This window comes from Malania oleifera, chromosome 12 (assembly GCF_029873635.1).
Source record: "Malania oleifera isolate guangnan ecotype guangnan chromosome 12, ASM2987363v1, whole genome shotgun sequence".
Classification (NCBI taxonomy): domain Eukaryota; kingdom Viridiplantae; phylum Streptophyta; class Magnoliopsida; order Santalales; family Ximeniaceae; genus Malania; species Malania oleifera.
Window position 1 is genome coordinate 80,275,958 of NC_080428.1, and position 15,744 is coordinate 80,291,701.

The 15,744-nt window shown below is 39.5% G+C and overlaps 1 protein-coding gene across 1 annotated transcript; it reads right to left on the reverse strand.

The window, feature by feature from the left end:
- Window positions 1-750: 750 nt before the first annotated feature.
- LOC131144027 (protein terminal ear1 homolog) lies at window positions 751-3,486 on the reverse strand. The gene is made up of 5 exons (XM_058092372.1): window positions 2,757-3,486; window positions 1,749-2,421; window positions 1,464-1,583; window positions 1,199-1,340; window positions 751-1,101 (listed from the first exon to the last, which is right to left on the reverse strand). Exons 1-5 carry the CDS (start codon window positions 3,484-3,486, stop codon window positions 751-753), a joined length of 2,016 nt encoding a protein of 671 aa, XP_057948355.1.
- Window positions 3,487-15,744: the final 12,258 nt, after the last annotated feature.

Sequence of the window (15,744 nt, forward strand, 5' to 3'; positions counted from 1 at the left end):
CTCCCAGGAAAATGACACCATCATTATTGACGTAAATAGGAAAGTGTAACGTACAAAACCCTGGCTGGCAGCCACCTGCCCGCCGTGGAACGGCCGCAGAGGGTGGCTCATGCCCCGCCCGGCACCTCTCTCTCTCTCTCTCTCTCAATGTTCAAAGTGGGTTTTGAATGTGGGAGAAGACTCGGGCGTGTACACACAGAGAATGATGCTTACATGTTTCCAACGTATAATAATAATAATAATAATAATAAAGCAATAAAATAACAAGAAACCCAACACCATCAAATCCTCGAAAAATTAAAACCTTATGCTGAAGTACGTCCCGCTTTAATTAATTATAATCTTGTGTTTTTTGTTTTTTCCTGATCATCACTTGCTGAGATACAACAAGAAACAAAAGCATGAGAGAAAGAGAGAGAGAGAGAGAGAGAGAGAGAGAAAATAAATGGAGGTCAGCTAACCTGAGAATGACACAAGTTAAAGGCATAGGGGTAGGGCTCTGGAGTGGAGTCTTGCATAGGCTGGTGTGGTTAATTGCTGCTCCTACCATTTTAGCTATCGCTGGCTATGTAGCTAGGCTCCGTGCCCAAACATCACCCATTGGAGGTCTCAGTTCAGCTATGCTTAGCTGTTTCAGCGTTGACACACGACAATCTACACATTGCCATTACCCATTTACCCCTACCCACATCCCTCATCAGATCAATACAAAGAGCTGCTGCTGATGCTCCTGCTCTTGCCGTCGTCTTTTTATACATCGTCGCCGCTGTTTCGGTTACTGCCGCTGCTGCTGCAGCCACATCCCACCTCGTCCTCCTCGTCATCATCGCCGCCAATATTACATAATTTATTGCCCACTCCATCTGGTTCCCTCTCCACGTCATCCGCCTCTCCGACTACCGCCCCATCACCGCCGCCCATCTCACCGTCGTCATCATGATCATCACCGCCACCTCGTGCGCTGAAGTTGCCGCGCACGAGGGGAAGAGGCTCCGTCAGCTGCCGCCCGTCTCGAGGTGGCGCAAACACCACAGGCAGGTAATCATCCGTCACGCTTCCGAACTTCGAGTTCCTAAAGTGCTCCTTCAACGCTTCCAAACCCTTTTCAATATTTTTCACAAATTTTCATTAATTAATAATCCAAATATACTAACAAACTAGTCACCCAAAAAATTACGATATAAAATTAATGTGTTACCTGCAATCTGGCGTAAGTAACTTCACAGATTTTTCGAGAGTTGAAGACCTCCCAGGGTTGAAGGTGAAAGGCCTTGTACAGCCTCCATGTTGCCTGTGGGGACGTTAGATTCACAAAACCATATCCCACATTGCACTTGTTGCTGCGTCACATTTTATGTTCATTTAAAACCCAAAACGCAAATTAATCAAATTGCCATTAATGAAAATAAATAATAGAAGATGGATGGAGGTAATTTAATTAATTAATTAATGAAGATGGTTACTTGAAATCAATGGGGAGATAGACGAAATCGTAGGAGGACAAGGGCTGGTCGCCGCCGCCGGCAATCTGCTCGTTGCAGTGTATGCAGTGGTTGTCCAGCATGTTCAATAGCAGCTTCTGACTGCACTAACAAGTAAACATATATCCAAAAATATCATATTATTATAATCCTTTTAGAAGAAAAATTCATAAAAAAAAACACCATAAATTGACAATGGTACCCACTAATTAAGTAATTAATGAAATTTAATTAGCAGAAGATGAATGGGAAGAATTAATTTGCAACCTGTACTTGTTGGGTATGTTCTTGATCATGACAGTGGTTCTGGAATCTCTGCAATTACTCGATTCGGCCATGGCCTCCTCGATTATTAGAAAACGAGAATCAACGTTCTTCTGCCTGCCCTTCAATGTCCGAATCCTGGACGGCGGCGACAGCGAAGGCTGGCTCTGCTGCTGCTGCGGCAGCTTTGTATTCGCCGGAGGGTACTTCTTTGCACTCCTCACTGCCCCATTGCTAACAGTACCGCTGATACACAAGGTCGCCATTGAAGCTTCAACGGCTGGACTACTACTAGAAATCCTAGTACTAACGGTCTTACAGGCAGAGTACTTTTTCGTCGAATTTTGAATTTGGGTTCGTGAAAATCTGCCGGGGCGAGAATACACACTAACGGATTCCGGCCGCACAGAGATTTTACGAGGAACCGGCGGCGGCGGCAACTGCGGGCAACTTGAAGGACCGTAGCTATTTGAAGTGGAAGGTTTTTTAGAACCGGCGGCGTTATAGAAGCGGCGGCCGAGACCTCCCGGCCGGCTGAATTCAATGACGACATGCTTGCCGTGGATTTCCTTTCCGTTCATCTCCCTGAGAGCCCTGGCCGCGTCTCTGACGTCGTAGAACTCCACGAACCTCTGGTTTCTCTTCAACGGCGTCTCTCTCAATTCCTTTACGGGCCCTGCTTGAAAAGAAAATTATCAGCGAAAACAGATAAGCCCACCAAAGGGTGTACTGCAAAAGGATCAAAAAGTTGCAAAAATCTGAATAATGATAATAATAAGAAGAAAGGAAAAGAGACCCATCAAACGAAGCAAAACACCCAACAGCTCTGCCCCCACAACCTTTGTCCTTCCTTCAGATCTTATGCATTTTTACCCAAATTGAAACATACTATAGGCGGATACAAAATATACGAACACAACCCACCAGAATAATAGATATTAAACCCGCCATCAAATTAAAGAGACCCAATTAATTCAATCAACTGTGAGTATTAATTGTGATATTTTATACCAAAAGCCTGGAAAATGTCTTTGAGGGCAGTCGCTGTGACCTCGGAGTCCAAATTGAAAACCACGAGCGTTCCTTGATTGGTACCGTCCGGGACGGAGGACGTGGCCGGAATCATGAACTGGGCCCATACTGCGCAGCCGCCGACGAGGCCACGTGCCGGCGGAGGCTGCGGTACGGGAGACAAGCACTCGCTCTCCAACCTACCGAAGGCAGAATCGCGCGCCAACACGGCGTCGAAGTGTCGCTTCATACGACTTTGCTGCATCATGTGCTGTTTTCGGATCTCGGCAACGGCCTCCTGCGCGCGCCGGAGGTCGTAGAAAAGCACCGCCACCATCCCCTCCCTGACCTTCTCCATCTGGACCGCCCTCACCTCCCCGAACACCTCCAATTCCCTCCTCACCGTCGACTCGCTGACGTTCGGCGGCACCGAGCTGAGGAGCACCGCCCGCGTAGGCGTCACCGAAGGTGGCGGAAGCTGAAGCGCCGCTGGCGGCGCCGGCACAGCGGCAGGTCTAACAAGCTCTGACGGCGCCGGGAACTGAGGGTGAGGATACCCTACGCCGCCGCCGCCGCCGCAAAAGTTTAGCAATTGCACCTCGTACGGAAAGTATACTTGCGGAGGTACTATGGTGGTGGTCGTCGTCGTAATCTGGGTCTGGACATAAGGGTTTCTAGGCCTGAACTCTTGTGCTTTCGGGTCTAAATTTCCTAACCCGGTTTCCCCCATGGCGGTTTTCCCGCGTCGCAGTCGATAAACCGCTTAGACCGGCAGAAAATAGCTAGCTGTTTCTGGACGAACCCAAAACCTGTCGAGTACTGTGCATTGATTGGACTATCCGGTTCGCCGGCGCTCGTTAATTCCCATTTTCCATCTCAGAGCTTCCCAAGAACACTCTCTCTCTCTCTTTGTGATGAATGAGTTTCCTTTTATTCACGACTGCCTTTTTATGCCAAAGTTGCTAAAAACGTACGTATGGTTTATGCATATAGGGGTAGGGAGAGAAATGACGGAAAGGCCCTTGGGGTTTGCCTGGAGTGATGGCTTTCGTGAGATGGCAGCGGGCTACGGATACGGCCCTGATGATCACATTAAAGGATGGACGCGTGATAGGGGATGTGGGTCGTACACGTGGCGACAGAATGAGTGTGGTGTCCGTTGGAAGTGGGACGGGGAGTGACCGGGATTAGCCCAAACCCGTGGGGCCGCACCGTAATTAAAAATAAATTGGCTTGGGGGAGGTGGTGGTGGTACACGTACTTTTCCTAGTCTGTATATTTTTAGTTTTGACCATTCGTATGTTTTTTTTTTTTTTCAGGTACCCATGTATTTATTAATGCTCTCTCTGACTTCCTCATACCTTCTTTTTTTACTTTTTTCAATTTTGGTACACTAAGTCATACAATGAGTGCCATATATTTCATCCTATATTCCTCCTAACATTTTTTTTTTAAATTATATCTTCAATTTATAATATGATTCTCAGTATGTTACTCTTAAAATGTTTGAACAATTAATTAGTATATCTCTGCGTGTTTCCATCTAATTAAGTCATCTCTAAAACGACAATCTATATTTGTAAACATATATAAACATTGAGATTCATTTTTTTTTTTGGCTATATGTGGCATTATAGTGAGGTATTATGAGTCGGGATATGGTGTAATTTATTGTGATACTATATCTTTGTTTGATAATTTCTGTCAATACGATTGTAGATATGCTAGTATATCATAGTATATAGGATAACATAGAGAAACTAAAAAAAAAATAGAGAAATAAAAGAAATGTAAGACTGTGTTATGAAAATATAGGTGGATGTCCTTCCTGTCCTTATGAATATGCCCCATATATAAGCACTAATTCATATCCCTATGAACCTACCTTACATGTCTGCACTAATTCATCTTTCATTCTTTCATCTTCCACCTCTTGCCCTATAAAAGAACACCCTCTCATTTGTGACATACATATAAAATGCTTATATATACATATTACATGTTTGAAGTGAGGAGCATATAGAAAGGATTAGTGAAGATTAGAGTAAAGAGAAGATAGAGATATCTTGTACAAGGCCGGTTCCGATATCTTGTACAAGGTCGGTTTCATATCATTTTGTAGTTCCTTCCATGATAGTGAAGTTGTTGATCTCATCCACCCGTGGAGTAGGCATAGTTGAACCACGTAAATTCGGTCTTGTCTTCATTTATTTTTCTACTCGTTTCTATTTATTTTATTATTAATTTCTGCATCATTTTATAACACGTTATCAGCATGACACTCTAACTGTAAGAACCTGAACCGTGATAACTGGATTTAAATATATATGAGAGGGGCAAATTGGGAAATTGGCATATTTCGTCGACGAAGCCAGAATTCGTCGACGAAGCCTTTGTTCTTCTCGTCGACAAAATTCAGAGACTCAACGACGAGGAGAAGCCAAGGAGTCTCGGAAAAACCAGTGATCCCAGATTCGTCGACGAGACCACCAATTCGTCGACGAAGTCAGTGGAAGACTCGTCAACAAAGACACCATTTCGTCGACGAATTGGGTCGGGTCAAAAGGCTATACATAGAAATTTCTTTACTTCCTCACTTAGAAAACTTAGATTTTTTTTTCTCTCTCTAGAAATCTCTTTACACTCTCTCTCTTTAGATTTTTTCGTCGATCGTTGCTGGAATCGAAAATCTGAAATTACCATGAGGATCGTGGAAAGATTCTCTACAACTTCTACAGATCGAAATCTCGTTTCAGAGATTTTCGGGTTTTGACGAAAAAGTCGAGGTAAGGCTCGATTTTCAATTCTGATCTAGTAGTTTTGTAGGAAACAGTCATGTGAGTATATTCTGTACTATGATTTGTAAGTTTTGGAACTCGGTTCACTATTTAGAGGCCTTGGAGTTCGGGATTTGTTATTCAGGGAAAAGGTAAAGGGAATTTTGTCTATATTGGTTATTTTTGAAATCGGACTTGATAGAACTATGGTCCATGATCTTGTGTGTGTGTGTGTGTTTTTTTTTTTTTTTTTTATTACAGGGAAAACTATGGATTTTTTATTATTACAGTTTTGGGAAAAAGGGGGCGACGGGTTGCATCTCTGGTTTTGTTGAAAACCGAGGGTATATGTTGATTTATACTATGATATTGGAATGGTCGTGCATTGACTTGTTTAAACTGTATTTGTTTGGAAAACCATGATTTAGATTATCAAATGGGTGTGGTTTGTTTGGTTATATGAGCATGCATGTGTGTGTGATATGTTGAAATGCTAGTCGGAACTAGGTTCCAGAAAGATTCTAGGTACTGAGAGTGTCCGGCTCTATATTCAAAGGCGTGTGTTTATCGCCTGCAATGTAGGCAAGAGTGTCCGGCTCTATATCCGAGGGCGTGAGCCTATACCGGCAGATTAGGTCGAAGGGTGTGGATCCACCAATTTAGCGCCAGTACGATGTCATGGGAGTTGGGGACTAGCCATGTGTCGGTGGCGCCGTGTTCGCTGGTTGGCTACGGGCCAACGCCGTATGTCGCGAGCCGGCTTCAAGCCGAAGGATGTGACAACACCAGGATTGCTGATCATGTGTATATGGATGTGTGCATGTATGCATTGTGTGAACTAGTACTGGATTGCTTTTAACTACGTGTATGTTGTATCATGATAACACTCAAATGTCACACACTGATATAACTTGTGTTCTTCCTTACTGAGAGGTGTCTCACCCCTGCTGTACCTACATTTTTACAGGTCCTTCGAGTAATCGGAACTAGTGTCCTGGTGTAGGGAGCGTAGTGGCCGGTGTACTGCGTTTAGCGCTTGGGTAAGTGCTAGGACTGTATTTTTTGTGGGTTGCCATTTTGAGATGTATTTAGACACCTGTTTGTATGTTTTGATAGAGCCGTGTTCTGCTCTTGTATAGACTCTGGTATGGTACTGCATATGTGTATATAGATTACCTTTTTTCGCTGCGTATATGTTTGTGATTGGATGTGTTTAGGGTGTCTGGAAACCCCACGGGGTCGGACCCTTATCCATTGTACTGTATCTTTGGATGTTTGATCGGATATAGGGATAGGTTAGGTTACTTTCTCACCCCTGGGTCCCATTTCCGAGTTCGGGGCATGACACTAACCTATTGACATATTTCTATATATTTATACCGTCTTAATGAGCGATTTTATTTCTATTTATACCACCTTAATGGCCGGTTTTATTTCTGTGCCACCTATATATGTGTGTGTGTGTGTGTGTGTGTGTGTGTGTGTGTATTTAAAGTACCAATCTCCAAAAAAGATGGTAGAATAGTCCTCCTGAAGAGGCTATATATTTAAATCTTTCATATATATATATATATATATATATATATAAATCTCCCGAAGAGATAGTCCTCCTGAAGAGGCAATATATTTAAATTTTTCATTTACATATTTAATTTCCTGAAGAGATAAACCTCCCGAAGTGGCTTTATATCTAATCTCCAAAAGAGATGTTATATATTCAAATTTCTCATTTATATATTAAATCTCTAGAAGAAATATTGAATATTTGCCTTCCAAAGAGGGTATATTTTTAACCTCTCGAAGAGATGTTAAATCGACCTCTTGAAGAGGTGAAATGTTTATCCTCCAGATGAGGTAATATATTTAACCTCTGGAAGATGTGTTAAATTATTACCCAATTTAATTTTATAAATTGGAATCATACTCTTGAAGAGTACAAACTGAAAAAAATAAAATAATATTCTTGAAGAAACATATTTAAGTACCCTAAAAGGGTGAAAATAATATTATATTATTGTCACAGTTTTATTTCAGTTTTTACATTCTATTTTTACAAATTGCCTTATTATTATTGTTAATTTATTTACATGTCAAACATAAGTAAAATTAAAATTATTCTACTTGACATCGGAATTCAATAATTATATATCATATATTCTTGACGTCAAAATCCATTTAAATGCATTGAATTTGGAAAATCCTATTTTAGATGGAAATATCATATCCATGCAGAATCGTGTAAAAGCAAATATTATATAATCATGCATGGGCTCAAACGTATTTGTCTCTTCTATTTTATATTCAGTTCCCCATCTAATTAATAATTCTTCTCTCTCTCTCTCTCTCACTCATGTTCTCTCTTTAATTGCTTTCTCTCTCATATATTTTTATTATCATTGTATTTATAGAGGAAGAATTAAAGACTGAATACCTCACTGTTAAAGACCCACTTATCGTATGGAAAATTTTTAAAGAATATATTTGACAATCAGATTTTACTAAAAGCTCGATATGAATAGTTGCACCTCAAGTTGCAAGATTAATTCAGCTCTACATAAAATTAACTTGAAGCTAAAATTATGTGGTGAAAATATTACTAATGAAGACATGTTTGAAAATGCTTTTAATAATAACGAGCTTTTGATAAAATATAACCAAACTCGTCCAACTAGTTTGACCTTATTTCCTAAAGTGAATATGAACACATTTCGTGGTCAAGAACGAGAATAAAGGTATGGTCATGGGCATGATTGTGGTCGTGATTGAAATAATCACTGGCATCGAGACGTGAGGTTACGATCCCCTAGAAAAGGGATAATCCCCAGAAGTGGGATTGTAGAGACCCAAAGAATTATAGTGATTAAATAATAAAAGAAAAGAGAGAAACGGGAAAATTCTAAAAGGAACTTACAGGGTCTCGTCAACGAACGCAGGGCGCTCGTCGACGAGCATCTTCTTGGGTTCGTTGACGGGGACATTCGTCCCATCGACGAAAAGTTACCGAAATGGCTATTTTTAGAGCCTGAATCTCGTCGACGAGGAGTAGGCGTTCGTCAATGAGACTACTACTTGGACTCGTCGACGAGGTGATGTGACTCGTCGACGAGGCCACGTGGACAACATTTTATATATAACCCTAAAACGGATTTTTAACAAAAGAAATTTATTTTGCAGTTTCTCTCTCTCCCTAACTCGGTTCCTCTTATTCTCTCTACAAATCCGGCTCCGTCTCTCCCCGGTTCAACGATCAGAAGTTACCACGGTAATCCTGGGGAGATTCTTTACAATCTAACTTGAATGAAAATTCGATTTGAGAAGTCTGGGAACCATCCCAAAACCAGGGGTAAGTGGATTATTTGAGTATTTCCAGTATTATCAAGTTCATTTGAGGTCAGATTCTGTATAATATGCAAATATACTAGAGTTTTGTAAAATAAAATTAGGATATTATATTTTCGAGAAAGGGTGTTTTGAGACCCTGCAGGCAAGGGTTGAGGACCCCTATGGGTGGTATTTCAGGAACCTAGGTAAAATTATATATGGATTATAGTTTAGGAATTTTGCATATGTGGATTTGGGGAAGTTTGTATGTGATAATTTTTAGGTGAATTTAGTCGTTTGATTGGGGAATTATATGTGTATATCTCAGGATGTTGAAATTATAAATGTCGCACGTGTGAGACTGTAAATAGCAACTAGTGTTCAGATAGTCTGATAAAAGAAATATGCTATGTTAGAAATTTTAGTATGATTATCAGCAGAAATTACATGTTTTACCAGATTATTATTATTCAGATTATAAAATATTTGTATAGCAGAAAAATACAGATTATAGAGCATGTGAATTTATTTATTTAAATTGCGTGGCATGAACTTATAGCTAGGGGTGAGCAAAATTCGGTGAAAACCGAATTAACCGAATTAACCGGCCGAAATTGGTCGGTTCGGTTCGGGTAAAAATCCCGGTTCGGTCGGTTCGGTTATAATTCCACAAAATTTCGGTTAATCGGTTTCGGTTCGGTTAAGGGTAAAAAAATTTCGGTTAACCGAATTACTAATTAATTAGATTTTAAATATAATTTATGAATATAAATTTTGCTTATGCAAGTGCATGAAGGAGTTTAATTAACATATTTCGATTCTTTGTTTTACAGTAAAATATTATTTTCATTAATAAAATTAATAAAAAAGGTATTTAATTAAGTTAGATTTGGTTTTAAAAAAAATTTATAATTGTATTATATTTCTAACAATTAATTTTAAATGATTTCGGTTAAAATCGGTTAACCGAATTACCCGAATGGGCAATTCGGTCGGGGTCGGTTCGGTTTCCATCGACAATTCGGTCGGTTCGGTTAATGGTTTTATTTAACCGAATTTTTTGGTTAATTCGGTTAATTACCCGAATTTAACCGAACCGACCGTTTGCTCACCCCTACTTATAGCAAATTAGTACAGTATTTATGCAGCTACAAATACCATGTTTTACAGCATATTAACAAAAAATATCATGGAATATATATAATAGAATGTTGAACTTTCAGTACATATACAGATAGAAATTATACAATATATTTAGAAATATGATTTACAATATATGTACAGAAACATACATTTTCAGCAATTTCAGAATACCATGATTTTAGGACCATAACACCCAGATTATTAGATACACAGACAAATATTCAGTTATACAGATATTAAATATTCAGTTAGTTATTCAGATTAATTTTACAAGTGTTATGGTTATTTCAAAATCATGGTAAAACAGTAATATAGAAACATCAGTTACATATATAGTATCAGACCCTGATGGACTAGATTAAGTTAACAGAGCTCGGTATCATAGCTATATTCAGTTCAGAGTGCAACCACATAACTCAGATAGTATGTGGATTTTCAACAGTCAATCGTGCCTATGTTGTGTACAGGCTCCCCGTCAATTAGGGTTGAGGAGGCTGATCTGACTTTCAGAGTTTAGTTGACTTATCTTGGTCGGCCAGCTAGGATAGGTGCTGCCTTCGGACCACACAACCTTGTCATGAGGGGTTAAATCATGACTTTCAATTATCCATCTAGGGAAATTTTCTCAGTTATTATATATATTCAGATTTACAGAAACCATAGACATACCTAGAAATACTAGAAGTATTATAAATAGAATATTCAGAAAATCAGTTTGTGTTAAGCAACATAGGTATGAACTATACTGTAATATTTATACGTATTTTCTCAGACTTAGTTATTTATGTATTTTTAAATCAAATTATACAAATATTTAAACTCACCTGCCACACACTAGTAATAACATATTTCGTCTTACTGAGCATTGTCTCATCCCAGTAATTTTAACATTTTTCAGGTGATCCAATTAGGCGAGCAGATTAGGCTCACAGATAGAGGGACTACAGTATTGCCCTATCTGTAGGGTGAGTATTTTGGGATGTCGTTTTTTAGTAGTCCCTAGGTCCAGATGAGGGTATTTTGGGAATGATTGTGTATGTATATTTTGGGAAACATTCATAAACTCTGGTATTGTATATATTGTCATGATTGTATGTATTTTGCTTCCCGCTGCATAGATAGTTATTGAGATTCAGATTCCACGGTCCCTATCTGGTCCGTGATGATGATTTGACTTTATATATATATATAATGACATGAAAAATCAAGTCGTTAGGTATCAGAGCCTAAGTTGCTAGTTTCTGTAGACTTTAGAGTGCAGCGGAAGCAATAACAAAATATAGGGAAGGATTTGAGGTTTTGTTCTATAGTATGGGTACAAGATTTTCGTGGTGGTTTTTGTGTTTTCCTGAGGTAACGATTTCAGGAAAATCATAATAAATTATTGTCGAGTCGTGTGTTTAGATTACAGGATTTGATTTTGAATTAAGATCAAGGAGGATAGTTAATAGTGAATATGAGATTTTAGTTGAATGAATTAAATTATATCTGTATGGGAGATAGGTTCCTAGTGTTCTTTGTCTTTTCAGGATGGACCTAGGAAGGAGTGGTATGAATGTTGGGAGTGATAGAGCGGGAACTTCCAGTATGGGAGGTGGAGATACTGAGGCGGTATTGCGCAACATCACCCAGCATGTAAGAACCCGAACCGTGATAAATGAGTTTAAATAAATAAGAGAGGGGCAAATTGAGAATTTGGCATATTTCATCGACAAAGCCAGATTTCGTCGACGAAGCCTTTGTTCTTCTCGTCGATGAAATTCAGAGACTCATCGACGAGGAGAAGCCGAGGAGTCTCGAAAAAATTGGTGATCTTAGATTCATCGACGAGGCCACTGATTCGTCGACGAAGTCAGTGAAAGATTCGTCGACGAAGGCACCATTTCGTCGACGAATTGGGCCGGGTCAAAGGGCTATAAATAGAAATTTTCATTACTTCTTCATTAAGAAACTTCAATCTTATCTCTCTCTCTCTAGAACACTCCCTACTCTCTCTCTCTCTATAGATTTCTTCGCTGATCGTTGCTAGAATCGGAAATCTGAAGTTACCACGAGGATCGCTGAAGGATTCTCTACAATTTCTATGGATCAGAATCTTGTTTCGGAGATTTTTGAGTTTTGGCAAAAAATCGAGGTAAGGCTCGGTTTTCATTTCTGATCCGGTAGTTTTGTAGGTAACTGTCTTGTGAGCATATTCTGTACTGTGATTTGTAGGTTTGGGAACTCGGTTCGCTATTTAGGGGCCTTGGAGTTTGGGATTTGCTTTTCGACGAAAATGTAAGGGGAACTGTATTTATATCGGTTATTTTTTAAATCGAACTCGGTGGAACTGTGGTTCACGGTCCTGTGTCTGTTTTGGCTACTCATTTGGGGGAATCTAACGAGAAAAACTATGGGTTTTTCATTATTACAGTTTTGGAAAAAGGGGACGACGGGCTGCATCCCTAGTTTTGTTGAAAACCGTGGGTATATGTTGATTTATACTGTGATATTGGGATGGTCGTGCCTTAACTTGTTTAAACTGTATTTGTTTGGAAATCCATGACTTAGATTACCAAATGGGTGTGATTTGTTTGGTTATATGAGCATGCATATGTTGTATCTTGGTGAAATAGGAACTGGGTTCCGAATTGTTCTAGGTTTGAAAATCCGTGTTGCGACCCTCATTAACTTAACATGAAATGTAACAAAATAAATGGATAAGTTGACCCGAACCCATGGGTAACAGGGACACCTGTCAATCACAGCGGAAACCTAAGCAGCAGTATAATAAAATCTCAATCATTCAACCATGAAACATAATACCAGAGTTATTTACATTCCCAAAATACTGTATTTATTTACGATTTTCCAAAAATTCAAAATAACACTAGGATCGTACAACAAAAATCTCATGATCCTAGCTCAACGCTTACCTTTCTAGTAGGGAAGCTAAACCCACTTAACGACAGCCCTGACCCACCGGTCCCTATGGGTTTCCTAAAAATCATTTAATATTCGGGGGTGAGACACTTCTCAGTAAGGAAAAATAAACTAAATACAGTTGTGTGGCAACATGAATATTTAAGGCACTTATACGTATACAGTACATTTCATAACTCTATAAACATTCATCATATCATACTGGATAATCATATAATTTCATATTTGTTAATAAATCATAACATACATAAAACATATGTTATAACTGTAATACTGAAAATATACCCAAGATGAATAGCTAGCTGGTGTCATGTATTACCCCCCATGACGGGTTGTGCAGCCCGAAAGCGGGACCTGATAATGGCTGGCCGACCACTGCTGAGTTAAATATGCATGTTAGTACGATGGGTCCGCCACACCCTGGTCCGGACTGTCAGGTGGACGTCCACGCTCTACTGAAAGCCACATCGACTATCCATCTCCCACCCCTTCGTGGGGTGGTTAGCACTAATCTGATCATAAACATCTGATCTATAAGCTACAGTACCGAGCCTCTAAACTGAACTAAACTAACATCCGGGTTCTGATAACATATAATACATGATATAATAGCGGCCTCGTGCTGATCATTTTCATAAATACGACCTCGCGCCGAAATCATACATAAATACAGCCTTGTGCCGATATCATAAATACGGCCTCATGTCAATAACATAAATACATGGCCTCGTGCCAGAATCATTTTAGGTATATACATTCTGAAAATAAATCATTTATCATATATTCATCAAAATCATCACAACATAACTCATCTTTTCTTAATACCTGAAAACATGCTTTACTCGTAAAATCTTTCATATCATAATACATTTCAAGTAAAATAATATTCATGTCACACATGTGCTGTTAAAAGTCATACTATATATTCTAAAATCGTGATTTTCTGGCATGTCATACATACATATATACTTTAATCATCATAGCGATATTTTTCCTAATCGTGCATTCCATTTGTAATAAAAAAAATATAACATATGCTTTTTGAAAATAAATTTACTCATAATTAATAATAATTTGCATGGAAAGTAACTGCTTTAATTTATTCCCTTATTTGACTACTGAGAAAGCCCCTAAAATATCCTAACCTGACCCCTGTAAGATTTCCTGGTCAATACCCTGAAAATTAAAACTCCCATTATTAAACTTCAGTATTTTCATGCGTACATCATTTCCTATAACTATCGCAAGACCAAATTCGGCTTAAAAAACCTTACCTCAACTCAGGGATGATTTCCAACTTGCTTTCACCAATGATCCGCTCCGGTAGATTTGGAGAGAACTTCCCCACAAGCGTTGTGGTGACTTTGGATTGTCGATCTGACATAAATCTGGCCCAAAAATGATGAGAGAGAGAAAGAGAGTCGAAGAGAAGAGAGAGAGGGCGAGGATTGCTTAAAAATGAAGTTAAAAATCGGATTTTTGGCTATTTATAGGGTCAGATTCGTCGACAAGACACGTCACCTTGTCGACGAGTCTTTCATTAAATTCGTTGACGAAGCCTTGTATTCGTCGATGAAATTCAGAGCAGCCAAAAACCACGCTCGGTATTTTCTCGTCGACAAATCCCTGTATTCGTTGACGAATTTTCCTCTACACTCGTCGACGAACCCCTGTGTTCGTCGACGAGTCCTAGCAATTTCCTAAAATTATTTTTATCCCCAAAGTCTACGGCCTCCTTCTGTTTCTATTTCTATTTCTCTCCCTCTTAATTATTCAAATTCCATTTTAATTTGAGTTGTCACAATCCGGCTTCTGCACCGATTCAACATTGATGCTATGCTAGGTTACCGGGGGCACCGGCGTTTGCCAAAGGGTGTGAAAAATTACCAGACTATCGGTGTTGGCCAAAGGGTGTGAAATACCACCAAGTCACTAGTTTTTACCGAAGGGTGTGAAATACCACTAGACAGTCCGGCTTCGAGCGAAGGGTGTGACAACACCAGATTATATTACTTGGTTTGTGAAAATACTGGAACTGTTTTGATTGTTTTGACTATTGATCCATGCATGTTAGTGTATCATGATAACACTCAAATGCCACACACCAATATAACCTGTGTTCTTCCTTACATAGAGCTGTCTCACCCCTGCTATACGTATATTTTTATAAGTCCTTCGAGTAACCGGAACTAGCGTCTTGGTGTAGGGAGTATAGTGGCCAGTGTACTGTGTTTAGCACTTGGGTAAGTGTTAGGACTATATTTTTGGTGGGTTGCCATTTTGAGATGTATTTGGGCACCCGTTTGTACATTTGTGATAGAGCCTGTTTCTGCTCTTGTATAGACTCTGATATGGTACTACATATGTATATATAGAATGACCTTTTTCCGCTGCATATACAATTGTGTTTGGATGTGTTTAGGGTACCTGGAAACCCCACGGGGTCGGACCCTCATCCATTGTACTGTATCTTTAGATGTTTTATCAGATACAGGTACAGATAGGATTACATTTTCACTCCTGGGTCCCATTTTGGGGTTCGGGGCGTGACAGCTTGGTATCAGAGTTAACCAAGTTACTAGATCTTGTAGACTTGGTTAGGCTTAGTTGTGAGTACATACCAGAGTATAGGATGTGGATATGGGTAGAGTTGATTGAGGGTTCTTCAGTTGCTAGACCGGGATTTGTCAACGGTATTCCATGTTTTTTCTAAGATGACGATTCCAATAAAAGCAGGGCAAATCATTGATGACTTTCGTGTCGGTGTGAGAGGACAAACCTAGACCTGACAGAGAGTAGTTAACACGATTAGTATAGATCATAGT

Bases quoted from the DNA above. Each gene is read 5' to 3' on its own strand.
- LOC131144027 (XM_058092372.1), bottom strand. From the start codon at position 3,486: ATGGGGGAAACCGGGTTAGGAAATTTAGACCCGAAAGCACAAGAGTTC. The intron at 1,341-1,463 runs GTAACCATCTTC...AATGTGACGCAG, and splicing joins TATCTCCCCATTGATTTCAA to CAACAAGTGCAATGTGGGAT. The intron at 1,102-1,198 runs GTAACACATTAA...AATATTGAAAAG, and splicing joins TTACTTACGCCAGATTGCAG to GGTTTGGAAGCGTTGAAGGA.